The sequence below is a fragment of the Borostomias antarcticus genome (assembly GCF_949987555.1).
Source record: "Borostomias antarcticus genome assembly, chromosome: 3".
In the NCBI taxonomy this organism is placed as follows: domain Eukaryota; kingdom Metazoa; phylum Chordata; class Actinopteri; order Stomiiformes; family Stomiidae; genus Borostomias; species Borostomias antarcticus.
In genome coordinates, this window is record NC_140236.1 from 4,051,424 (window position 1) to 4,078,333 (window position 26,910).

Genomic DNA, 26,910 nt, shown 5'->3' on the forward strand with positions numbered 1-26,910 from the left:
CCATTCACAACACTGGCTTTTGTTTACAATCTGCATACAAAAGTTCTAGAGTGAAGCAAAAAGGTACGACCATCTTGAATTGCTATTAACTGGACATAGTGATTTGTAATGGCATTTCAAGTTAATAGAATTGTATTTAATATAAGCGATTAGTAAATGGTCTTTGTAATTTCTAAAGTAAAGAAATTGAGCTATTTATAGTGAGCTAGGCTACTTGCGACGTGCGTTGTCTCAGTAATGATGTCAGTGAGGGACTGGGACGAGAGCAAGGCAAGGGGCGGATCTGCTCCCAGCCCAAGAGAACAAATCCCCCAGCAGCGTGTTTGAAAGAATGAAACATGGATGATGAGATCGCCGAAAGTTGGGAGGAAGCCGCTGACAGTGGGGTAAGATAGACAATTTGTTTGGTCCAACTTTCGATGCTTTTGGAAACAAATGTTTGGTCTGTCTGCTGTGACCTATCCTCTTTTACTAGTCACGACTCATCATGGAGGCAGACATCGAAGCTAGTGGTGGTGCTAACGTAACTAGCGGGCGGTTCAGAGTATTTCCTGGAAGTCACGTTATAAGTTAACGTAACAAATAAATGTACTTATGTCCGGCGGACCGCTCAGATGAGCTAGCTATCGTAGACAAACCTCCGAAATTGCATGTATCGATGTCGAAACACGCGGCAGTGGGACTGTCAGGCTAACTATAGCATACCATGTGCTTAGTGGATAGCCAACTTCTACACGTTGGTGTGGCGTGGGACTGAAACACATTCCAGGGTGTAGACTAGACCGGGCCCGCTCTACACAACGTTAGCTACATTAGCTAACTAGCTAACGTCAGCTGGGCCACAAGATGCCCAGAAGAGAAGTGGGCCAAAGTTATTTTTAGACATAGCGAGCTAGCCATGGTCTCTAAACCACCCAGGAGTTTCTTCTAAAGAGGGTACTACGTCATTTAGATAGCGGCGGTCCAATACCACCCGGCCGGCTACCGGGTAGTGACGCGTTAGTTGGGTCTTGGGAGCCCCCGGTTAACGGCAGCTAACCGGGGAACGCGTTAGTTGGGTCTTGGGAACCCCCGGTTAACGGCAGCTAACCGGGGAACGCGTTAGTTGGGTCTTGGGAACCCCCGGTTAACGGCAGCTAACCGGGGGTTCCGGAGAACATGCTATCGACGGCTAGCTTATCCATGGCTGTTACCTATCGTAGCTATAGCTAGCTAGCTATGTTAGTGTTTTGCTGGCGTGGTGGACTTCCTTGGCAACAGGTAGTTTAGTCAACTAACCTGCCAACGTGTGTCAATGTGTTCTAGGAAGATCACTAACTTACTAAGGTTAGCACTTTTACGGGACCTTCACGTTAACACTGTTAAAACAGTAACGACATGTCTCCGATCTGACCACTAACTTGTGCCTTGTTCTTGTCACTACACCTGGTCCCGCCCTGTCAGGAACCATTCATTGCGCCATTCACTTTTGTCACTCGGTCTGCACTTCAGTGTCTACAGATAATATTATTTCGTTACTCACACAAGTGAAAACAGTTTAAGAACGACGGAAGCATTTTCTCCGAGGTGGCTTCACTTGTAACCGGCCACCTTAAAAATCACGTTTTGCACTGAAATAGCACATAACCGCTAAGACAGGTTAGGATTCCAGTGTACCTGTCCTGTACCCGTACATCAAGTTGTTACACATGGCGAAATAAACCTTTTATTCTTCTATTCTAAGGCTTCCATCGTTCGAAAAACGTCTTAATTTATATCCTATAAGTGATCTATTAGGGAGGAGAATTGGCAGCGATTCAATACTATCACGATACTTGGGTGCCGCCGATTCGTTATTGCGATATTGTGGGTATTGAAATTCTGGAAGTATTGCTATTCGATATTACGATTTCTTGTGATGAAAAAAAAACACTGAACACTGTACCATGGGAAATGGTTGAATCATACCTTCAAATACAAAAGTCAAATTCACTTGGAGCTTTCCAAATTTTATTTAGGCTTAACATATTCTTTCTATCTTTCCAAGTTTTATTTTGGGCCTAATTCTTAACATGGATTACAGGGCAGCTAGCAAATAGAGAAAAAGTGCCTTATTACTGTCGAATGTATAGCCCCTTAAAGGAGTAGTAAAGGGAAAATGCATGTTTAGCCCTGTTTTAAGGTTACTTATGATCATATACAATGGTTCAGATCAAAACGTTGACAAAACTAGCACTTTTGATAGTCATGTTTTTTTTAAATGATTTTTCAAGGTGCCCACCCACATCTATTGTATGACCAAAACGGTGGTAGAGCAATTATCAGACTTTCTCAAAAGTGCTAGTTTTGTCAACTTTTTGATCTGAACCATTGTATATGATCATAAGTAACCTTAAAACAGGGATAAACATGATTTTTCCCTTTACTACTCCTTTAAACTGCATACAAACTGCATTAATGTGTTTCTTTAAGCTGACAGTCACCTAACCAAGCTAGCCTCTATGTGAAAATTTTTATTGCCTCAAATAAAATGTTTATTATTTTGTATTCACCTTGTACTGTTTATTTGTTATTTCGTGCAACAATAAAAAAAAATATATACAAAATATCGTCACACTCAAGAATCACAATTTTTGTAGCGGAATCAATTTTTCCCCCCATCCCTAGTAGATAAGTGAAGACCGAGTGACAAAACTGAATGATGCATTGAATGGTTCCTGACATGGCAGTATACCGGGGATATAGCTTGACTACTGCCCTGGACCGGGTCTACAGTCGCTCGCTTCTTTAAGTCATATTTCACCTCTGCCATGGCTGGGCTGTGTAATGCTGATGTATAAATAACTTGAAATTCTATCCAGCTGTAGTTTTCAACCAGCTACTACTCCTTCCTACCCGCTGCTCCTGCTTCAGCTCCAGCTCCACACTGTTGTTCACTACGTGTTTTGACCACAGACACTTCTGTTGTTTGAAACACAGGAAATGGAAAGAAGATTAGAAGAGAAGCTTAGGATCAGCCAGAAAGAAAAGTAAGAACTGAAATCCATTTTGAACCTGTCACAATTCATCAAAGGTTGCTTGTACCAATATCATTATGGCTGCACTTAACTATAACATTGTTAACAGACACACTCCCCGTACTCAACTTTCCAACTTTAGCATCTCCTCCGAGTACAATCTATCTTTCATTCTGCCTTTTTTCTAGGGTGTCCAGTAGCAGTACTGCATGTTCGCCGTTGAAGACAGCCATAGTGATCCAGGACGACTCCCTCCCCACAGCACCCCCGCCCCAGATCCGCATTCTCAAGAGGCCCTCCAGTAATGGGTCGTTAGGGTCCCCCCTGTCCCAAAACAGGCCCACACCCCAGGTCAAGTCCCTGGCCCAGCGCGAGGCAGAGTATGCAGAGGCCAGAAAGAGAATATTGGGCTGTGCCAGTCCCGAAGAGTCGCCTCAGGAAAAGCCCAACACAGACATGTAAGTTATTACACCCCATCATCTTAACCAAAGTGAATGAACCAAATCTGTTATATGGGAACCCTATTCATTGCCTTAGACAGTGATATAAACAGGGTCCCACAGGGCCGAATCTTAGGCCTAAAAAAGGTCTTAAATCTTAGGATATGATTTTGATCTCACTTTCTCTACGCAGATCAGTCTGCACTTGAACGATTTCAGTGGGTGAAACTCCGCTAGTGCATACTCTTGTTAAATTGTTATTGAGTCTATTTCTGCAATAATTGCACATATGGCTATTTATTCTACAAACACTAACATTGCTTGTTGCTTTGGGTGTTATGCCAGTGGCTTGTATTTCATTTTCACGCATAAACTACAGGAACCAATCAGGGGTTATGTTCTACTTGGGGGGCAGAACAGCAGCCAGAACACAGTCCCTGATTGGCCCGGTCAAAACATATGTAATTGGAGAGAAATCGTTTGACATAACTGAAAGTCCAGACTGATCTGCAGAGAGAAACTGAAAGTGAACTCACAAGATCAGGATGGTCTCATGACTTATTTCTTCTTTCATAGTCATTTTCCTTCATACTTTTTTGTCAGTATGGCCATGAAATAGATATTCAATTCTATTCAAAGCGGTCTTGAAGTCTTAAATACTCGTTGAAACCTGCAGGGACCCTGTATAAAGCATATCATATGTAACAAGTCTGGGAGCCATTTCTGTGACTAACCCTGATTAAATGTGAATGAACAGAGACCGGAAATGAAGTCATGGTACTTACTCTTCCCCTCCTCTTTCTCCTCATCAGAAGACCAGGGCGCACAAACTCTACACCACCTTCAGAAGAGTCGCGATCAAACAATCATGCTGTCCGCCAGCCAGCAGGCCCTGACGGCTCACAAGGCTTTCTCCAGCACAGATAAGAGGGCGAGCGGCCATATAGCCATGGGGGAGAGAGAGAGCGATTAAGAGACAGGAATATGAAATGACCGGCCACCTCGCAAAGGGGCATTTATACAGGAAAAGACTTTCCCCTCAGTTCCATGGTGTGGGGTGTTTTGAATACAAATCCATATCCCCCCTCTTCTGACTCCCACTTTTAATTTGTGTGGGATTGGAAGGGGGAGGAAAAACGCATGGATGAGCTAATATGGAAAACGGTCTCTCTCTTTTCGCCCCCCCCCCCCCACCCACTTTGACACTGTGATAAAGGACATCTTCTGGACTCGACTCACTGTGATTTTCCCTTAAAGAAACCCCACCTACTTGCACACTTCCCATAGAGTCCTCTGCATCTCCCTTCTCACTTGGCTAACCTGGCAACCAGTCCGTCAGTGGAAACCCATGGGGGTGAAGAATGTTCAACCATGGATACCTCCAGAAGAAGAGACTTATGACGAGAAGAAAATGGAAAACAAGCAGTGGCCGGGCCTGAGTAGTAGCTAGCAAAGAGAGACGGAGAGATGAGGGATGGTACATGATATCACCTTCTAGCAATAATACCAGAGATGTCACTCAGTACCCCTTCCTACTCTGCCCAGAGACTCAAAATGTTGTTTTTATTTGTCAAGTATTGTCCCCATTTTGTTTTTATTTTTTATTTAGATTATTGGTAATAATCTCTACATTGCCATTGGTTTTTAAATTGAGGGTGGTGTGTGTGTGCGTGTGTTGAGTTTCTGATCAGTTATGTTTACTTTTTTTTTTTATATAATTTACTTTCTCTGGCGTCTTACTTGGACTGTTCTGATTTCTATTTAAAAGAAAAATAATTTAAAAAGTCAGTAAAACGGTTACGAAAGGAGAAGAGATTCTGGATTTTTCAATCCGTTTTAAGCAGTTTTTCTGCCTTTTGTATATCTGAAACGGTAGTGATGTCAGATCAGTATTTTAATCCAAATGAACTAAAACCCAATTTTAATTCACCCTGTATACACCGATCAGCCACAACATTAGAACCACCTGCCTAATATTGTGTAGGCCCCCCTTGTGCCACTAAAACAGCACAAACCTGTCAGTTTTTCAATTGTGGAAATAATTCACCCTCTAACAATATTGTTTGTTTTTTTAATAGCCCAGTAGCAATTAATAATGTAGTAATAGTGTAATATCTCCAATAATGTAATTCATTTCAAATGTGTAGTAGTAGTGATTTGTACTTTTTCAACATCAAAGACAAAGTAACAGTTAATACAAATACAGAAATCCAATAATACCAGAGGACACCTTCAGAGGTGGTAATGTTGTGCCATTTAGATGTATACTGGTTGATTCAAACTCAAATCTGTTCAGGTGTTGCTGACAGGAATTTGGAGGGGGCAGGCAGGTCAAATGGGGAATAAAAGTACTGCTGTACCTCTTTGACCCCTCCCACACCATAATATCTACTGCCAGCTGTGTTCAGTTCTTTGTCCTTCACTGAAGTAGGAACTCAGGTGCTAGTGAAAAAGACTGAAATGTTCTATGATTGTAAATTAAGGAGGGATTGAGTGCAAGAACAACCTGTCGCAGCACATGCCAACTACTACATGATTTACAGGCGAGTCGGTTTGTGCTTGCAACGGGCGTTTCAATTCAAGATCCACAGAAATCACTTCCTGTTACACATACAGCAAAGACGCATAGTTGAGAAAGCCAATTCTTTCATATTGTTTGTATACCAAATGTAATTGCTCATTGAGTACCTCAAATTGAAGCATCTTTGACAATAATATGCACTTGTCTGGACAGTATTGGACAAGGGCCTACTGTTCACCAAATCAGCACCTACCTTTGAAACAGATAATGCTGTACAATGTGTGAACGTGTGTGGGGGGTGCAGCACATGTCACTGAATTTGTTCCCAAATGTCCCAAGAATGCATGATGTTTGGTATGAAAATAGGAAATGAATGCCAGTCTGAGTTTTATTAGGTGGTCAGATTCTGTTTATTTCCTGAACAGTATGCCCATGGGTGTGATACTGTATAGATGTCTAACAGCACCTTGGGTCTAGCTTAGTCCAGGGTCTCTGGATCAGCTAGGTTACTTGACGCTCAAAATACTAATGGAATGTGTTTCATAGACAGGAATAGATTCCTACAGTTTATCCGACCTGGATGTTAATCAGCCTATCCATCTAGTTTATTGGAGTGTTCAATAACATTGTGCCCTCTGAATATTCGTTTTTTCACTGTATGCTGTCATAAGAGTGGAGGTGGCCATGTTTGGTCACGTAGTGTATGAAATTGCTTTGAAGAAATAGAAAGTCTTTATTTTTAATGGCTGACTTCAGGTCATGCCTCTTTCTCATGTTTCGTGCCTACTAGGAATGACCCATATATTTAAACATGACCATGTTTTCCACACGGTTCTGAGCGAAAAGCTATGAATACTTAAGGAGGTCCTGAATAATGAGATTTCTACACTAGAAGTCCTCTAATGTGCACTGACCCAACCTAAGGTCAGCAGGGAGGTGGGGAGATCAAGAGGGTTTGTCATGACCTGAGCGAGAACACAAAACTGCCTGTTAATACTGATTTAATAAAAATGATTCGTAAATCAGTCTTGACTTAAATATAATGTAAATAGCAGTGGGAGATTAACAAAATATAGTGATTTTAAACACTAGTCTTAACTATGTTGTTTTGGTTGTATCACTGAGCACATTTAATCCACAACATTCATGACAAACTGTTTGCAGCAAAGTACCAAGACTCAAGAAAATTGGTGTTATGCCAGCTAACTTTTAAAAAAAAAGAAAAAAAAAGAAAAAGGCTTTATTGATTGTACATCTTCATGATATTGCATTCAAAGTCAGAACTAGTGACATAGTGTTGCAAATCACACCAGTTATGAACACATAGCTACATACACTACACTGAAAAACAAGACGAGTTTGGTTCACTGTCCTCAGTTGGGCATAGAGGGTGCGGCCCGGAGAACCATGGCACTCTTGGCTGGTGAAACAATATTGTCCAATAGGAGGCCAGGTGGACGCTAGCTCAGGCCAATGACTGTGCACTGGGGTGCGGATAGGGGTTGGTTCAGAGGGGGCCATGAAGGCGAGTCCGACAGGAGGACGTCCAGACGTTTGTATTGCTTCTTGGACTCCTGCCTCCCTCTGAGCAGATGCAGACAGTTGAGCAGCCCCCTGTCAATCATCATCTACAAGAAGAAAGGTAGTATGACACAAAAAATACCTACTTTGAGATTACACAATTCAGTAACACCAGCTAAATATGACATTCGCCTAATGCAAAATCTGGCCCCTAAACCCTCAACAGAGCTAAGAGTCGGTGTTTATCCTGAATACTGTACCTCGAGGAGGAAGCAGATGAGGAAGTTGAGCGCAGCCAGGGCCACCAGCAGCAGTTTGAAGTTCATATCTGAGATGTCGTACAGCTGAAGCGGCGTTCGCAGGAAAGGCACAGGGTACAGCACCAGCCAGGTCATCAGACCAAACAAGACGATCAGTATACACAAGAACAACACTGCAGAGAGAGAGAGAGAGAATAACAAACTGTCAGTTGTAGGCAGAAGGTCTGGAGGGGGGGAGAAACATCGAAACCCACACGAAGAAGAAGAAGCAGGTCTGATCATTACAGTCCAGAATAAAGCGATAGTTCACTCTGAAATCAATTTGTTAAATGTTGCCTCATACGGAATCCATTTTCATTCTGTTGTGCTCATATACCATCCATACCATTTCTAACAGGTGTGTAGAGACTGATGGTATCTCACCATTGTAAAAGAGAGGTTTCTTGTATGGGTACCCCTTGGTCACCACCACAGCCATGATAATGTACTGGAACCCTGACAAGGCAAACACACTGGTATTCTCCATGTTGGGCAGGTTAGCTGGACCTGTTAGCGTTGAATTGAGAGGAACAAACCTAAAACAACAGGGAAGAGAACGCATGCAATTGTTGGAAAACAACGAGGGACTGCATATATTTATGGGTTATCTTTTGATCCCACGAGTCACTCCCATCACTACCACCATCCCATTGTTTTCTCACCAGTCCTGAGAGGTGGTGATAAACAGGGCAGCCAGCTGCCCCAGGATAAGCAGGCACGTGTGCAGAAACAGGCTGACGAGGACGGGCAGCGCCAGCAGGCTAGCGGGGGGCCTCTTGGGGCGCAGCTCCGCGCTGGGGCCCCCTTTACCCATCACCACGGCTAGCAGGGTCACGAGGGCCATGTCGAAGAACAGGAACTGAAGGTCGCCCAGGTTGGTCTTGACCTGAGTGGACACGCGGCGGGAGGGAGGTCACACATGGCGCTCCCTACAGTGCAGGTGGAGGATGGCGAGGATCGCGGAGGACGTTACCACTCACGGTGTAGAGGATGAGCACAGAGGAGAATTGGATCAGACTGTAGAGGGCCATGTATTTGAAGAGACTGAACGACGTCACTAAAGAACACCTGCCCTCCCTGTGGGAGAGAGGGAGAGGGAAAAGAGAGAGTAATTAAGTTGATCCAAACAAGTAAATACCGCTGGGTAATTGTGTGTGACTCACTCACTCACTCACTCACTCACTCACTCACTCACTCACTCACTCACTCACATCAATATCAGATCAATGAAGAATGGATGGATTTGCACAGAACGAGAAGTGGATGCGCGTGTGTGTCTTTACCTAATGAGCAGAGGCACACAGCTGATGTTGTCCGACGTGGAGGTGAAGGGGGAGGCCACGGAAGCCTCGGCCTCAGACAGGGACACGCCCACGTCCGCAGCTCTCAGCGCGCCGCAGTCGTTGGCTCCGTCCCCGCACATGCCCACGCGATAGCTGAACTCGAGGAGGAGGGGTAGGAGAACATGAGCGGAGGAAAAAGGGTTCACTTTCACGTGGCTTTTACCACCATCTTAAATATCCTCCATTTATCAATCCTTTCTCATCCTCTTCCCGGCCTGCTCCGTTTTCACCTCTCTTAAGCTGAGGATACACTACAAGATATTATGCCCGGTTTTATACACGATTCACAATCCTGCCGAGTCTGTCCTAGTCAGCAGCAGTCTGCACTAGTTGGGGGTAGTCAGAGTGGCAATTTGGCACAGAAATCTGTAAATGTATGAGGGGTACAGATTTAAATCAGCAAGTGTATGATGAGAACAGACTTCTCCCGATCCGGGTCTGAGCGAGTCGGAGCATATCAAACATGTTTGATATTTTTGAGCAGATTCTGGACGCAATCGTGTAGTGTAAACTCATCCAGTCGTTAAATGTGCGATACCCAGTTTTTCAGTTGTCATACAAAAACCAGCAGAAGCTGTCTAGTGTATACTCCCAGTCAATTCATAATCTGTTAATATTGTGAAAGTCGTCTAGTGTATCCGAGGCTTAACATACTTCAGTTTCTGCAGCTCCCGGATCAGCTGAGTCTTCTGTTCAGGGGCCATTCTTGCATAGACTGTGCCTCTCATCAACACCTGCGATCATAATATAACAACATACGTATATCTGTTCTTCACAATGTGTCTCGTGGGATTAACAGTTTTTCATTAAGGTGCTTGATCTTGACAATGGAATTGCACTGTGAAGAGGTGGTAATTGGAATTAAATTGCACATCTAAACATATAAAATAACATGTTTTTTACCTTTGGCAGGTATTCGGGGAAGTGGTCACACAGGGCAGAGAAGGACTTGCCATTGATAGCCAGGTGATAGTCAATACCACTCTGGTACAAGCCCTGAGTGAAAGAGAATTGAAAGAAACCGTCACACAATTTGATGAGATATCAGACAAGTCTTGAATTTAGGGATCCAGTCATATTCTAGTGCTCTGACCTACTATTCTCCCTCCAGAATCCAAAATCTACAGTGATGGTTGTTTGCATCATTTGAAAACTTCAGAATACCATGTCAATTGTTAAAAAACATCCAAACCTACTTGTAATATCCACTGTGGATCTAAAGCAAATGTGATCTATACATAAAAAAACAATCAAAAATCAATACTTTAAAAAAGTGCCTAGAAACACAAATTACAGAGAACATTTGAGGAGCTCAACTGCCTGGCAGCCATTCGAATGACAACAGTAGGCGTAACCGATTCCTGGCACCAAACCACTGACACCATGTAAATGTAAGTATCCTTGCATTATTCAAGTTCCAAGTAGTTTCTTTCAGCCTTCTTGTCATTAATCTAAGAAATATTCCAGGCCAACTCCAGGATTTTTGGATGTGTGGAGAAAAATCATTATACTCAACAGCCCATGACAAAGCCATCACGGTCATTCAGCATTCTCCAGCAATTATCTATCTAGTAAAATCACTTAAATAATATTCTGATGTATTTCACACTGTTTTACGCATAATGGGAAAAAGCATCTGATTTATGCGAATAATTAGAAATAATAATTACATGTTCACATTCTCAGGGAATGTATGACTACTGAGCAATTTCTACATGACGTGGTTTATCTCTAATGGAGTACAGTGCATGGCTAAGCTTTTAGGGACCAAGTTATAGTGACATTGTGTGTGTGTGGCATTGTGACTGTGGTTCTGGTCGCGCTCAAGCGCATGCTAGCCACAGCCCAGTCTGGGAGGTTGAGCCCAGATATGACAATGGCTGGTCGCCAGTCTTTCCTCAACTCTGTGATAGTGAACCTGCAGACTCTGCTCTCTCTGGAGGCGATGGCACCTGAGGTCACAGAGGGCAACAAGTCACCCCTGAATAACTGTGAGACCTCAAGCCTAACGGTCGACCCCGGATGCTCCTCAGACGCGACTGTTGAAGAACAGGTTAACGTGGCCCAAGAGGCAAATGCCAGTGTAACAACTATCTTTTCCTCCATCAAGGATATAAGGGATTCCAGGGAGGATAGCCGGTCCAACCACTCAAGCGCAGGCTCCCCATGCTCTATGCGTACCTTCCTGGCATCTAAGGACCTCTGGGAGGACCCCTGCGTCCCTCAGGACAGGAGGACAGATGTCCAGAGCCGAGTGTGTTGTCTCCACAGAGCCAGAGAACAGTTTATCCTCCTCATGGGGGTCCACCTCCAATAGTATGGCTTCTTCGGAGAATGATGCAGCATCAGATGTCTGCTCAGAGGCATCGACGGATACTGTGGAAGTTTACGGACGCTATCGTCACAAAGGCTGGTGGTGCTTCCCATGCTGCCAGACCACTAAGGTGACTCCTGCTGATATAGAGCGAAGAATGTCTCCTACTGATACCGAATGAAGAATGACTGCTGCCTTCTGTTGTGGTGGCAAGAAGAACGAGAGCTAATCACATGAACAGTCATTTGTGTTAGCCTATATTTGCTATTAAATAAATGAAAATGCATATGTAGATTTGTATAAGAACCAGTAAAAAGAAACAGAAGAAAGATTCTATTCCAGCTCTGGTTGCGTATTTTTGTTCTATTTTCAACTTAAGTGGTGAGATTTACACACTGAAAATGGAGATGATGTTAATATTAAAGACACAGCAGCCATGGACCTGACTGCGAAGCTTGAACCGCTTGTTGAAAAAATCACTGAAGCTGAGCATCTATAAAACACCAACAGTGTGGGACTGTCCACGTCCAGTGTAGATCAGCATGACCTAAAGACAAACCTGAGTGATGACCTCTATGGAGCCCTGGTTGGCGGCGTCGCCTCCCTCTCCCAGGTGGAATCTCAGGGAGGGCAGGGACTGGCCGGTGTACGGGGTAGCATGGACGAAGATCACCCTCTCATCAGAGCCCACCATCCCACAGTTCCTAGCCACGTTGACTGCAGTCAGAATGTTGTCCCCTGTAGTGAAAAGGGGCATCACATTCTTAGGGATACACCTATATCGTCCAGGGAGTGACTTATACATAGGCGATGTATTTGGTTATGTAAAGTGATTTAATGGCACAAACTCATACCTGTGATCATGACAGTGCGAAGGTGAGCTTGTTTCAGTTTGTTGATGACCTCAGCACTCTCGGGCTTCACCAGATTCTTCATCACCAGTAAACCCAGGAACTGCATGTCTCTCTCTACCTCTGCCCTGTAGACAACAACACAACGGTATTAATGATGTCACATAATGGTATTGGGACTGAACCGTCCCCTCAAGAAGATGTGGCGTAGTGTTAATAGATGTGCCGACATGGACTTCTAACCGTTCAATGGTCTTCAAGTTAGTCTGTCCATCTAGAACTTTGTAGCCGAGGGCAAGCACCCTGAAACCATCGCTGGCAAAGCTACGCAGTATGTCTGAAAACTGTACAGGAACTGAAAGATACAGGGAGAGAGGGGGGGGGGGGGGTATTACACATTAGGTGGAGTTTTGGTAACGTCAAAGCAGAACTGTGTCCCTCTAGTTCTTCATACCGCTTTCTATCAGGCAGAGACTAGCCACCATCTCAGGAGCTCCTTTGAGGAAGGCGAGGGCTGTGTGTCCCCCTGGGGCCATCGTCACCACACTCATCCTCTGGAGGAATGAGGAAAAGGGGAAGCGTCGAATGATGGCCACCGCCTCCCTGATTGACTGATAGCAGAAAGACAGAGGAGTTGTTGTTTTAGACATCCTAAGGGCATTACATTACAGTCAGCAAGGGTGGAGAGGAGGATCTGGTGGTCTACCGTACCAGGGCAAATAACAGGGCTTCACTAGATCACTATGAAAGCAAGCTTATGGGAAGATATATTGCTTATTTTTCCAATATTGCTCATCATATGACACCTCTTTAATATATTTCCATCTATGTGGACAGGCTGGAACACTCACCACGCCCCCGGGCTGGAACTGCTCTGCAGGGGGGTTCATGACTGCCAGGACCTTATGACCTCCGAACTTAGAGTCCAACATCGTCCCATCACCCTGTGGCTCATCCAGCTCCTGGAAGTGAAACAGTGACATCTAGGCTTTAGATCTGTGGGCTAACGCAGCCTACAAGCAGCCAACAGATGACCTAGGTTCAGTATCGACTCAGTCTCACCCGAAACCTTTCCCTACACCTGTCTGCATAAACCTGTTGCTGTGATTTCAGCGTCCGTGCTGCTTGTAGCCGGTGGGTCTTACCCAGCCAGTGGACTCGATCATCTTGAGTTCCAGGGGGTCTCCCAGGGGTTGCTCCCCTAGCAGGGCCACCGTGTGGCAGGAGGCCAGGGCGGATAGCATGGGCCCTGGGCGCAGGAGCCGGGGGTCTGGGATCAGCTCGGAAAACCCAGTCCTCCCACTCTCCATCACCCCCCACACATCCAGACCCTCCTCAGTCAGAGTGCCTGTCTGAAGACACGGTACAGGGAAGCAGTGTGTTAAAAAGAAAGGTCATGTTAACGTGAAACCAGGGTTTTTCCTGCATAGAGGATTTTTTGGCGACCCGCAAAGAGATTTTAGCCAGAGCCAAAGTAAAATCACCAGTGCCAAAATGCTAAAAATTTTGAATAAAAATAGCAATTAAAATCCTCTCCAAATGTGATTGATAGCTTATTTCAAGTGCAGCCCACTAGTAATCAATATAATTAATAGACAGGTTATCAGTATCTTAAACATTTTGTCTTCATATCCATTTCGTGTCATGTCGGGAGATTTCCCGCGATTGTGGAAAGTGAGCTCAGTCAGAACGACAGCGAAGAATATAGGCCTACATACGCTGGTACTGTAGGCTACTCGGCATAAAACTGAGGTTTCCCCCCAAATTGTGTGCGCATCACCCCCTCAAAGACCCATTCTGAGCCAGGAAAACCCCTGGACACATTTACGTTCCCAGGCCAGCCGATTTCAGCGCACCTTGTCGAAGCAGAAGAGCGAGACCTTCCCGCAGACGTTGATGCGTGGCGGGCTGATGCAGAAGATGCCCTGCTTCTTCAGCCGTCTCTGGGCGTAGATGGTGCCCGTGGTGATGGCAGCAGGCAGGGCGGGAGGCACCACAATGGTCACTATGTCGAAGGTCCGGATCATCAGCTCCCACGTCTTCACCTGGGGAGCAGTGGGGACACTGGGCCTCATTCACTCATTCTCTATGAGCCTGTTCTGCTAAGTGCTTACTGTGCTTTGTTATATGATTCACTGAAATATCATATTAGAGACTACAGGGATAGCTACTGTACAACTGTAGAATTGAAGGATCAAGGCAATAACCAATGATTTCGCACATTCATACTCAAACGTGCGTATGACTGCTCTTCAGTGTTTGTAGATTCTGTTCTTACGTACTGTACAAACACGTCCTAGATAAGAAAACATTGGTGATGCCATAATCTTTGTGAAGACCGCATAAGTGGGGAAAAATGCTTCGTAAAAACGGTTGATGAATGAGGCCAATGGATCCAAATAATTAATGTCACAATCAGATACGTTTATGTGATTAATCGATAGAATTATTGTCAGCACATTTTATCGAACATGATGATATGGCAAATAATGATACTCACCTTGGTTCTGCTAAGGACCCAAAGGCTGTATATTGTGCCAAACAATGCTGAAATAAAGGGATATCATTACATACTTGCATTGCAGAGATCTCAAGTGTGCTTGATCGATTAGATAGATGAGATAGATATGAGACAGAGAGAGAGAGAGAGAGAGAGAGAGAGAGAGAGAGAGAGAGAGAGAGAGAGAGAGAGAGAGGGAGAGAGAGAGAAAGAGAGATATTAATAACCCCCGTGGGGGAAATTTGGGGTTTCAGCAGTGGAAAAGTACAGGAGCAGTGGGAAAGGTACAGCGGAATAAATAATATACGTAGATTATATACATAATATATCAAATTAAATTACAAGAAATATATGCATACAGTATGCATAAATATATGATACATATATACATGCATAAATACATACATACATGCATACATACATACATACATACTGTACATACATACATACATACATCAATCAATCAATCAAAGCTTTATTTGTATAGCGCATTTCATACCCAGAGGCAACACAATGCGCTTGCATACATACATACATACATACATACATACATACATACATACATACTGTACATGGGTCAATGACGAATAAAGCTTCTAAAGTGTATTAAAATTTTTGAGTCTCATTTGTTAAATAATATTTCAAAGTGTTTTAATTCATTTTTTACTGTATTTTTTAGCTTCACTGCCCAAAAAAATGTCAGGTGCCGCAACCAAATATTTGTAAAAATATATATTTCCTATTATTTATATTTTGTTAAATCTTTGGTAAGTATCCATTAGAGTGTCTACAGTACCTAACACATTCATATTTTGTTTGTTTGTTGTTCTTGTTAATTTAAGATTACTGCTTTTTAATGGCCAGGTATTTAGTGTTTTTAGCATCCGATTTTACATTTCAAAACAGAAAAATAACTGTATATACTTATCAACTATTTGTACACTTTAACCTATTCTTTATTGGTTAAAATGAACCACATCTGCCAAGAGCTGAGTTTCCACACATTGAGAAACTGAAGCAGAAATCGGTCACCACTGAGAATCAAGAAGTGAAAGAAGCAGGTGCACGTGTGGGCCTACAGCCACTCCCAACCATGGAAGAAGCAGGTGCACGTGTGGGCCCACAGCCACTCCCAACCATGGAAGAAGCAGGTGCACGTGTGGGCCCACAGCCACTCCCAACCATGGAAGAAGCAGGTGCACGTGTGGGCCCACAGCCACTCCCAACCAGGGAACACTGTGTCCAGGAAACCAAGGAAGCTGCTCTTCTTGCCTGCAAGAACCTAGTGGACACTTGCAAGGCTTTTTTGTTTATTTTATGTCTATTTTTATGTGAAGCACTCCGTGCATGTACATTCTCTGTTGTATCAGCACTCAGCACTTTGAGCTGAATTTATTTGTATGAAAGGCGCTTTACAAATAAAGTGTTATGATTATTGGTATTATTATTATTATTATTATAACCCATGTGTAGAGAATTTGGACCTCATTAGCATCTGCCTATATCATGGACACAGGACAGTCATCCAGGATCAGATGGGATAAGTAGATGAAGATGACACTAATAGTAATAATTCTATGGATGGTAAATTGCCAGTTTGGGAACCTTAAATATCTAGCTGGGTATCTAGGACTAGAATGAGGAACTGATTAGTACTGATAAGATACTGTATATATCCATACCAAAATCAACTATGGCTCAACCTGGAAAAAGACTGAGCTGCTGTTCCTCCCAGGGAAGGGCTGCCGGCACCGTGACCTGGCCATCACCATTGACGACACAGTGGTGTTAAATGTCTACAGTAGCCGCGTACTCAGGACTGGAATGAGGAACTGATTAGTACAGATAAGATACTGTGTGACGGACGCGTCCAAGCGCCGCACATGATAATCGGCCGCCACCTCATGCTATGGGCAAACAGGAGAACTGGGACCGGTCCATCTCAAATACCAGGATGTGGTGGACCGAACCAACTCCCGGGAGATGTCAGGGGGGCCTCATTGTCCTATAATTTAGTTAGTATATGTATTTCTTTATTAGTCAACATTGTATTTGTTGTTCATTTCGGTATATATGTCAGATGGTGTGTGTGTGTAGTGTTTGTTCAATTAATATGAATTAAGTATAATTTGGGGTAAAATTACTTTTAGCCAATACCCTTCTTAAGTTTATGTACCTGGCCAGGACCTATACAGTATATTCCTTGAGTTGTTAATTTGTTGGTTGGCTTCTTTTCTGTTCAGTTCTGTTTTGTTCGGCATTCTATGGTTTGGGCCCATTCTTTGGAGGATGTTTTGTTAACTCTTTTTTGTTTGGGTGAATAAAACCCTTATCTTTACATTGGCTTTATGTCCTCCTCTTTTTGGCTGCTTGGTCCATCACATACTGTAAGGCCAATCGGTGGCAAGAATTCCAATATACCTGTGCCTGTGCTTGTTACAGATGGAAAATAAACTTTCTATTCTAATCTTTTCTTCCTCTATTCTATCTCTACGGCAAAGGCAGGCCCCTAGGACATCGCCTCCGACCTGATGAAATTATATGAGATCGGTGAGGAATACTATGCAACCTTCAAAGATGAACGACTAGATGAAGACCCACCAGCAAAGAAATGCCATGACTCAATTAAACCAACGAGCTGAAAACATTCAGTGATGTGTGTTAATAAGAGATAAGTGAAATCAAGTGGGAGGGCGGACATCTTGAAAGCAGACAGGTCTTTGTTTGGACATAATGATGGCACAAGGGCGCAGTCTACATATGGAAGATATCCTTTCTCATCCCCTTGGACCACTGCCCTGGGCACTGTCCACTCCAGATGGATTGCTGAGGAAAACAAATAAAGCTACTTTGGCTACAGCCTTGCAGAAAAATGTAGGAAACTCTGCTACAGTGGTTGATGGAATGAACTTGGTCCAAAGAGTGAAAGGTGATCGACTTTTCAGAGATGTTGCCACAACAATCCTGCGTATGGCTCTGAGGGAAGGAGGTCACAGCAGAAGAATTATTCCGAATTATTTAGCCAGCACCTGATGCTGTCCTGGATCTACTGGCCTGACCCAAGATGTACTGTACAGGTATGTTTGTTGTACAGTAAGTACTGTAGTTTCAGGTGACTGACATGTAGACTGGTAGACTGTGAGAACCAGGCATCCACCTCAGAGAGTGGAAAGTTTAGATTAAGATGTGGAAGACTTAACTTTATTATGATTATTAGGTTATGATGAAAGTATAGAAAACAAAGTATTGAAAGCAGTCTTTGCTTAACTATATTGATTTTACAACAAGATGGGGGGGCTAGGTTATAGGTCTTATGCTAACAATGTTAGCGATCAGAACGGTTTTACTGATCTAGTCAGTAAATTCGTCAAAATCTCAAGAGGTGGACATCAAGTACCTTTGAGAAACCGCACGTTATTGCGATTAAAGTTTATATAGTTAGTAGTTTATTGCTTTATCTATCCAAAATGGTATGTGTTGTTAAGTTTTGTGTTGATATCGATTTATAATTATTTCAACATTGTCTCCCATGCAAAAGATAGGGCAGTGCAAACCCAACCAGTAGAGGGCGGTTTTTTTTATACTTTGACTCCCTATAATGTATTCGGACACAAAAATATGCATGTCATGTCATTGACCCACATACAGTCTGTATAGATATATGTATAATAATATACATACATACATACATACATGCATATATCCACAACACTCAGGAACACTCAGGCACCATTAAAGAGTCTGATGGCCGCTGGCACAAAGGTCCCATTTAAGAGACAAAATCCTGTCTCAGCAGAAACAGAAGCCCGCTACCACTACTCCCGCCTCCCCTGTCAAAAAAATGTTCCCTCTGGAAAATGTAGGGGTAGGATCTATGACCATCCCCCCTTGGCTCTCTGTAAAGGTTTACGTTCTCTGGACACTGTGTATCACTGTGCTCTGCGGTTTGTCACTGGTTGTAAAAATCTGACCCATCATTGCACTTTGTATAAAAAAGCAGAATGGTCATCTTTGATTGATAGGAGATACACTCATTGGTAGACTTTTATTTATAAAGCTCTCCTTGGTGTTGTCCCGTCCTATCTAGGAAACTACCTAATTAGGAATCAAGGACACTACATCTTACGATCATCTGACTTCTTTACACTTGACTGTCCCTCGAGTGTTCACAGAACTGGGGAAAAACGCATTTCGCTATGCTGCTCCCTCTGCATGGAATTCCTTGCAAGCTGACTTAAAATTGCCTGAACTGATCCCGTTTGACAGCTTTGTTGACATTCTCAAGGATAAGGAACTTGAAGGCATTGGGGTTTGTCACTGCTTTTAAATCAGTTGTTATACTTCTAACTTGAGCTTATTTTATTTATTGTATGTATGCTATTTGTATTGTAACCTTTTGTATTGTAATTTGCTGCCTCTTGGCCAGGTCGCTTTTGAAAAAGAGATTCTTTATCTCAATAAGCTTACCTGGTTAAATAAAGGTCTAATAATTTTTTTTTTTTTTTTTTTTTTAAAGGGCATTGTGTTGCCTCTGTGTATGAAATGCGCTATACAAAAAATGTGAGTTAATTTCTTACCCACTACCCCGAGGAAGAGCAAGAACTTGGTAGCGTCTCTGTAGAAACGGAAATCGATCGGCTGGGGGTAGAGGATGGAGCTAACCAGGTCTCCTTTGGCTGTGGAGAACCCTGAGGAACACACCGAAAACAAATACCAGGATGAATGTGGGGGAACCTGATACAACACTGCCAGCAGCACACATTCAAAGAAGTTCCCCCAGAAATAATGGCTGGACTGAAGACTATATTACTTCAATCAGTCGATTATGTTACTGTACGTCTGTTTACCGGCGAATTGCAAACATATTTAGATACGCTAAACGGGGCGTCTCACCTGTGCTTGTGACCACGGCGATGGCGCCTCCCCCTCCTGGCTCGCCCCCTTTAGTCTGGATGAGCTGCGTGCCACAGAAGAGGGTGTGTCTCTGGTGGGCCTCCGGGCTGTACTTCCCCCAAACCGGCGGAAGTGGGGTCTTCATCACTGGGACACTCTCACCTGGAGACAGAATGGGAGGAGGGCATTCGTTGATTTTTTTTCATCTTTATTCATGCAAGGTGTCCCATTGAGAAAAAGATATCCTTTGCAAGGGAGCTCGGCATATAAATAAAAACATACAATTAAATATAGATACCAAAATCCAATCATAAATATAAAATACTAATAAATTATATATATATATATCTTTTTTAAAACAACAAAAAACAGTTAAATACAAATAACAATATATAGAATGTGCAAAGTTGCATAATCAATGAAAACAATTACAATCATCAGAATAAAACTCTTCGATCAGTCTTTAGTTGATCTAGCACCCCCCTGCCATGTTCTGTGTGACCTTGGGGGCGGCTGTGGCTCAGGAGGTAGAGCGGCTCGTCCAATGACCACAGGGTCACCGGTTCGAATCCCGGCTCTTCCTGTCCGCTTGTCGAAGTGTCCATGGAACCCCAAATTGCTCACAATGAGCCGGCTAGCACATTCCATGGCAGCTACCATTGGAGTGTGAATGAGTGTGTGAATGTGTGAGGCCTTCATTGTAAAGCGCTTTGGATAAATTGACCATATACCTGTAAGCATGCTCTCGTTGACCAAGCACTCTCCTGCCAGCAGGGCGGCGTCACAGGGCAGTACCATCCCGCCCTGGGGGATCACCAGACAGTCCCCCGGGACCAGCTCCACCGAGCTCACACTCTCCTCCTCTGAGAGGAAAAGAGCACGTCAGGCCCCATTCCATTCCTCTCTCCAGCCCCACGTTCTATTGTTAATAGATATAGATCTACTAGGTTGGTGCGAGGTATGGTATCAGCCACACCCACCATTCCCACAACGCCCTGCAGTGTCTAGTCTGCCCTGACCTAATGTTAATAAAAGTGTGTAAATAAAAGAAAATAAATTACACAACTCACCTCCAGAGCCTCTGCGCACCTTAACGTCAGCTATGAGCTGAGCCATGTTATGTATAGTTATGCTTTGCTGTGGAGTCACAGAAACCCACACATCAATCATGAACATTGTACAGCGTCAAATTAAATATGATCTCCGCTTGATCATATCGTCACCTTCTTAAAATAATGGCCCAAGTCATTTTTTGAGGACTTTTTTTTTTTTTCCAATCAGCTCTTCATGATGCTGGCCACTTCTGGTCAAATTGACTATATCCTCAATTCCAAAGGTCACACTGTTCCTACCCCAGTAGTATAATGGCCTATGTCGAAAACATTTTTTCAAATATTTACAACTGAAGAGCTTTCTTATGTCTGCCCAGGGTCGGAACCTATCAGAACCTCCTTTGTCTCCTTAGAGAAACTAGTGTCGGCCAATTGTAACTCTAAGGGTCGAATCTCAGCTTTTTATAATAGAATAACGTCTGCCTCATATTAATCCTCTGAGTGCAAACTAGCCTCCTGGAGTAAATATATACAAGAGGACATATCTTTGGGATAGTATGAGTGGAGTAGTATTTGCACTAAGGCTCAGACACAAACCATAAACACATGTCTGAAACTTGTGCAATACAATTGGCTGATGCGAACTTATGTGAACTAAACAAATTGTACGTTGACTTAGGCTATTCTATTGTTTTTTTTGTTTTTGTTTTTTAAACTTGATAATATGACTTAGGCCATTATGTGACATTAGGTGGCGATATGTACATTGTACAGCATCACATTACATATAAACTCCTGTTAATATGACATGCTGCTGTAAGTTGAGATAGAAATCCCTCACCTTGCGGATCTCGTATAGAGAGACACTGATGGATATGACAGAGATGACCAAGATACAGGCCGCGTAGTAGTAGTAATGTTCCAACATCCACAGGGTTACGCTGAACACTTGAAACACGTAGAATGGGTTGAGCACCTGGAGAGAGGGAGGAAGACATGGAGAGAAGAAAAGAGAGGCAGGTATGGCGTGACAGGGGGTTGTAGCTTGTTTTACTCCAAATTTCGGAAAGCAAAGTAACGTCGGACGATTTTAAGATTTAGTTTTGTCAATGTTGCCCGCGCCGTAGAACAATACAACTAAAGTTTGACGTTGTGTAATAACCTCCTCAACCAGCAGCTGCAGGTAAGACTTCACAGGTACATCTATGAGGTTGTTCCCATAGACTTTCCTCCTGAAACAAGGAAAAGGAAATGGAGTAAGACGAGACGCAAAGGAAATGGAGTAAGACGTGTAAATGAGACGCGAGAAGGGACAACGGTCTCGGCCGTACCGTACCTAGAGCCCTGCTCCAGCCGGCTCAGGCCCGTCTGATAACGATGCAGATCGGCACACAACCAGTCCTCATTGAGGACACTGCGGGGAGGAAGAGGGACACGTGACACTTCCAACACACTTCCTGACACTGGCGCCGTTGAAAAAGCCACCGATATTAGATAAGCCCTGAATTAAGATTTGGTTGCGATAGAACTGACAACCTTAGCTGCAAAACATACACTTTGGAGAGCATACTATTTCTTCCATTCATACGAGTATCTTCAGGCCATAGAGATAATATTTCCGACCGTAGGAGGATTATGGACAGTACCTAACACGACAGAAGGCCCCTTTTCTGTCCATCCAAATGTAACGCAGGCCCTCAAACAGGTAGTAACGCAGCAGCACTTTCTGAAACATAGCAAGCGAATGGCAAATTAGATGACAGCTCTTTTCTATACATCTCTAGTAGCCTCTGAACTGCTTTCCCCCTTACCTCATCTTTGTGAAGCTTCACAGTATCTCTCCATTCTTGGTCCTCCATCTCTCCCCCTGCCTGTTCCATACTATGAGCCAGAAGATTTATATATTTGAATTAGGGTTGCCTTACCACCTTTGGTGAGCAAAAAGAACACTGTTCCTTTTAATGTTTTCTGAGAGTCTTCTTTTATGGGAAGCCATTGTGTGAACTCCCCAACCAATATACAGATGAACATTTCTTGCTAACCTGCCCTCCTCCATCTCTTCTGTGAGAATCTTCACAACATACTGCTGGCCAAAACTGTCCTGAGAGAGCACATGAGAACACAGTCAGTGTCAAACCAAAAATCACATTTTACAACATAGTCATCACAGACTTCTTCTCTAGAACCCCTTGTTCATCTGTTATAAACTTGCCCTCAAAAGCAGAACATCTGCCAAGGCCAGCGTGCAGGACTGGCAACGGAAAAGGACACTTAGGCGCGGTCGCCATCGGAACAGGAGCAGGAGCAGGCCGAGGGACAACACCGCCATGACCCGGCACAGCCAGACGCGCCAGCACACCCACCTGTAGCCCTGGACATCCTGAGAGAGAGAGAGAGAGAGAGAGAGAGAGAGAGAGAGAGTCAGTGTAGAGAGAGAGAGAGAGAGTCAGTGTAGTAGTCATTCAAAGACATTACATTATCAGGGGGTCATTTTGCATGATACACTGATACACAAAGCAGTCTGGTTACCAGATTGCACGCCGGCATTTCTATACGACTGAATGAAATAATACTACTGAATTAATCAAATCTCCTGAGGTAAATGAATGTTGTTTATATAAGTTCAATACAGCTCATACTAACCATGTGTGACTCGGGTATGCGTTGTGGGTCCCTTGGACAGGGGGAGGGCAGACCACTCTGTGGCTCCTCCACAGACCCTTTGAACAGCATAGGGAGAGATAATATAAGGAGAGTAGCCTACTCCCACACAGCCTGTTGGACACGGACCAAAACTATCCCATGCAATTGTATCCGAATAAAGTTCACTTTACAACGACTGCAGGCCAGAAATGTATTCACATTGATAACGATATGCGGCAAATTATGTCATTTCAAACTAGGCCTACTAGCATTGTTGTTGCTCTTTTGGGACCTGCCCTGGAAATGATTTGTAGTTGCATTTACGGTAACAAAGTAGACAACAAATTAATTGTTCATCATCGGGGTGGTTTTAAAACTGTCATGACATGAACATAGGCTAATGCGCTTCCGGGTGTTACATTTTACTGACATTCCCGATTACAGAACAATTAGCCCATATGGTTAGAGATTATCTTCCCGTATTACGAAAATATTCCTTACCGTCAATATAAGTTCATATAGGCTATTTCAGTCCGAAACTGTGATTACAAACTGTAGCCAATATAGACGTCGCGCATCAAAAAAGGCACCTACGTTGACTTTTACCTGCGTGGCTACGTTTAGCTGCACCTGTCGGGTCCGCTTTGTCCCAATCCACATGACTAGAGTCTACAGAAAGAGTAACTCCACGTAGCTCACATGAAATTCAACCCGCTGAATGTTGACACTGGCCATGTTGACACACAAGCTATAAATTCATAGCCCATCAATCCACTGACTTGACTTGGAATACCCATCTGGCAGCAACATTAGGCTATCTAATTTAGACATAGGCTATGATGATAAATACATTTTATTGGATTTATTTGGAGCAGTGGAGCAGACTGAATGAACGGGATATTCAGGTTTGTTTAGCCTGCAGCTATGAGGGGTTAGTCTGTGGGCAATGTTGTGTTTACAAAGAGGGTACAGCAGGATCCACTGCCTAGTTAACTCACTGCCGAGTCCTTGACCGTAATTGTCTCTCCTGACCAAAGGCATATGAGTGTATCTTAAACGTAGGCTGAATTATAGCGTAGCCTACTACATTTTGTGAGTAGTGAAAGTTGTAGTGGAGACAGTTCTTCCTCTATATAAGTAAAGGAAATTACCATGCTAAAACTGTGAGCACAAGGCAGTCACCTGAGAGGAAAAAACGAGTTGTTCCTCTTTTTTTTTTTAGAAGAAGGATGTAATTAGATCAGAATGTTATCAGCAATGTGCAGATGTAGACACAAGCCCTCTCTCTTGGACCTGAGCTTCTTCTCCTGCTCTCCAAAGTGTCACTCTACCAGCTAAACTTTACAACATCCAGACAGAGGGGATGGATGGACCTCCTTGCCTCTTGTAGGCTACAGTTCTGATGGAATAATGTAGGCTAACATCTGCCTCTATGAGTGTGATGATGATTACCTGCTCAGACAACACTCTTAAAGCTTTCAATTTTATTTCATTTTCAAAGTTAATTTTACAGCGTGGTCTCAATACACTTTTGAATTAATTAAAAAAGGGGTAATGGAACAAACGGGGGGGGGGGGGGGGGGGGGGTTGTAGAAGATAATGATAATCACACATTTGGTAACACTTTACAATAAGGGCACATTAAAACGCATTAGTTAATGCATTATTAAGCATTAAGTAACAGTTAACTAATGTCTCTATTAACCATTTACTAATGTTATTTATGTTAACTAAGGTTAACTCACCTAACCCTAACCTTAACTAAGGTATTAATTAACATTAGTAACCTAACCTGACCCTAAATAAGCATTAGTTAACAGTTAATTTTTTGTGACCCTTATTGTAAAGTGTGACCACACATTTAGTGTAAGAATGTTAAATGTGGGCTAATACAAAGAAGTGAGCAGCTGGTCTAGAGAAGCCTCGATCATTTGAGAGATTCGAAAAAAGGAAGCTAGCTAAATGTCACTAAACTCAAGGATGACAGTCATCATTGAAACTCTAGCCAGCTATTATAATACCAGGATATTCTATCACCAGGCTGTCATGCAAGCAAGAAAGGCTAATAAAGATTTCAACCCCGAGTGCTAAGTAGGCTATTTATACATACAATGACACCCGCTCATCCTATCATTACGCCTACTTTGTAAGCTTGTTATTATTGTATGAAGCAAATGTAGGCTATTCTTCAAGCCAGATCTAGCTAACATTGTAAATGCATTAGTGAATGCGAAGTAAGAAGGGGGCGTTTCTGGTGTCAGACCCCCAACAGACTCACCCTGTACATGTATGTCCATTGTTAAATCAGACTACTCTAACATTACTATACGTCATCATCGGCTGTATCACCGGTAAAAAACAATAATTGGTGGCTCATCACAGCGCGTGCAGTTATTTTGCTCCTCTTCATGTGACTCAAACATTGCTACGGAAAGCCGTAATGGTCAAAGGAACGCGAAAGCCTCTCTACACTTCATAGCCTACCACGAATGGGATTTAGAATCATTAGTAAAAGGCTATCTAATTATAATGTGTTTTTTTAAACGTATCCTGGCCTATCATATCGTCCCTAACCATACATTATAAGAATGTTCATCTAAAAAACACACATAAGATTAAGTTTGATAAGAGGATTATGAGAGGATTCAAGGATTGGTATGAGAAATGGTAGCCCATCGACTGAACTGCAGGATCACTCCTAGATTGTGTGTTTACCAGCAGACAATGTGGAATAATCTGGTCCTTTTTGACAACAGGAAGTATGTATGAGGTATGGAAGTATGAGGAAGTATTGCAACATTTTGGGTGAACTTTAAAAAAAAAAAAAAGTCAATAGGCCTAATAATAAATTATGTGAAAACAATAGCCTACGTGAATCCGTTTGGTGTGAATTCTAAATGATTTATTGATAGCCTATGTATTTAAATACTATTTATAAATGTTTCACCTGTTTTCCCACAGTAATGAATCCCATTTAGTATATCCAGTGAATAGACAAATATGGCGGTCCAGAGTTTATCATACTGTGAAATAACTGTAAGGCTGTGCAATTTGACCCTGCTCGGGTAACATATGAACATATAGGCTACTTCATCACACGGTCCCGCGCTCTCATGAACAGACGTCATTCCTTCCCTTCCTTCGTTACTGTCTTCCCTCGTTCGCTCACTTTCCATTCACACTCACAATAAAAGTACCCGAGACCAGAGTTGTGGTCAATTTAATCTCCATGACTGTCACTTGCAATATGGAATACATTCATAACATATGGTGACATTGATCCCACTTAGCTCTGGACATCTTTTCTCATGTGCTTTTGCGAATGAAAAGGAAAAAACAATATTTGAAAGCCAGGCACTATTTGAAAGTCCAGCATTGCCTCAATAAATTAATAAGAGTAAACATCTGTAAAATAAAAATAATAATAATAATAAAAACTATAGGCCTATTGATTTGGTCTCATTCTCAAACTGTGATACGGTGATATGATTTGTGTCTGCAAGCACTTAAAAATCTAGATAGCATGCTAAAAGACAG

The 26,910-nt window shown here is 43.0% G+C and overlaps 2 protein-coding genes across 5 annotated transcripts; one reads left to right on the top strand and one right to left on the bottom strand.

Annotated features, from left to right (window-relative positions):
- The first annotated feature begins 258 nt into the window (after positions 1-258).
- szrd1 (SUZ RNA binding domain containing 1) lies at positions 259-4,548 on the top strand. 2 transcript variants are annotated; one of them, XM_084462107.1, is made up of 4 exons: positions 259-386; positions 2,959-3,008; positions 3,185-3,454; positions 4,249-4,548. In XM_084462107.1, exons 1-4 carry the CDS (start codon positions 339-341, stop codon positions 4,361-4,363), a joined length of 483 nt encoding a protein of 160 aa, XP_084318233.1. In that variant the 5' UTR covers positions 259-338; the 3' UTR covers positions 4,364-4,548. The 2 variants fall into 2 exon arrangements, with proteins under 2 accessions (XP_084318233.1, XP_084318234.1); XM_084462108.1 differs by having other exon boundaries at positions 4,252-4,548.
- On the bottom strand, positions 4,549-25,773 carry atp13a2 (ATPase cation transporting 13A2). 3 transcript variants are annotated; one of them, XM_084462104.1, is made up of 29 exons: positions 25,652-25,773; positions 23,374-23,450; positions 22,943-23,110; positions 22,773-22,831; positions 22,542-22,611; positions 22,377-22,456; positions 22,067-22,144; positions 21,893-21,962; positions 21,572-21,706; positions 20,749-20,815; positions 20,410-20,541; positions 19,679-19,840; positions 19,363-19,473; positions 14,786-14,832; positions 14,142-14,330; positions 13,431-13,637; positions 13,137-13,247; positions 12,740-12,896; positions 12,529-12,640; positions 12,289-12,413; positions 11,994-12,172; positions 10,024-10,116; positions 9,775-9,854; positions 9,061-9,213; positions 8,758-8,854; positions 8,440-8,663; positions 8,162-8,313; positions 7,739-7,911; positions 4,549-7,585 (listed from the first exon to the last, which is right to left on the bottom strand). In XM_084462104.1, the coding sequence occupies exons 1-29, from the start codon at positions 25,668-25,670 to the stop codon at positions 7,418-7,420; spliced, it is 3,495 nt and encodes a 1,164-aa protein (XP_084318230.1). In that variant the 5' UTR covers positions 25,671-25,773; the 3' UTR covers positions 4,549-7,417. The 3 variants fall into 3 exon arrangements, with proteins under 3 accessions (XP_084318230.1, XP_084318231.1, XP_084318232.1); XM_084462105.1 differs by lacking the exon at positions 25,652-25,773 and adding an exon at positions 23,980-24,032; XM_084462106.1 differs by lacking the exon at positions 25,652-25,773 and adding an exon at positions 23,875-24,016.
- Between the last annotated feature and the right edge of the window lie 1,137 nt (positions 25,774-26,910).

Excerpts from the sequence above, each read along its gene's own strand:
- szrd1 (XM_084462107.1), top strand. The coding sequence starts at position 339 with ATGGATGATGAGATCGCCGAAAGTTGGGAGGAAGCCGCTGACAGTGGG. Across the intron at positions 387-2,958 it reads AGGAAGCCGCTGACAGTGGG|GAAATGGAAAGAAGATTAGA; the intron begins GTAAGATAGACA and ends TTTGAAACACAG. Across the intron at positions 3,009-3,184 it reads AGGATCAGCCAGAAAGAAAA|GGTGTCCAGTAGCAGTACTG; the intron begins GTAAGAACTGAA and ends CCTTTTTTCTAG.
- atp13a2 (XM_084462104.1), bottom strand. Across the intron at positions 22,612-22,772 it reads GAAGAGATGGAGGAGGGCAG|TATGGAACAGGCAGGGGGAG; the intron begins GTTAGCAAGAAA and ends TCTGGCTCATAG. Across the intron at positions 20,542-20,748 it reads GGTGCGCAGAGGCTCTGGAG|AGGAGGAGAGTGTGAGCTCG; the intron begins GTGAGTTGTGTA and ends TTTTCCTCTCAG.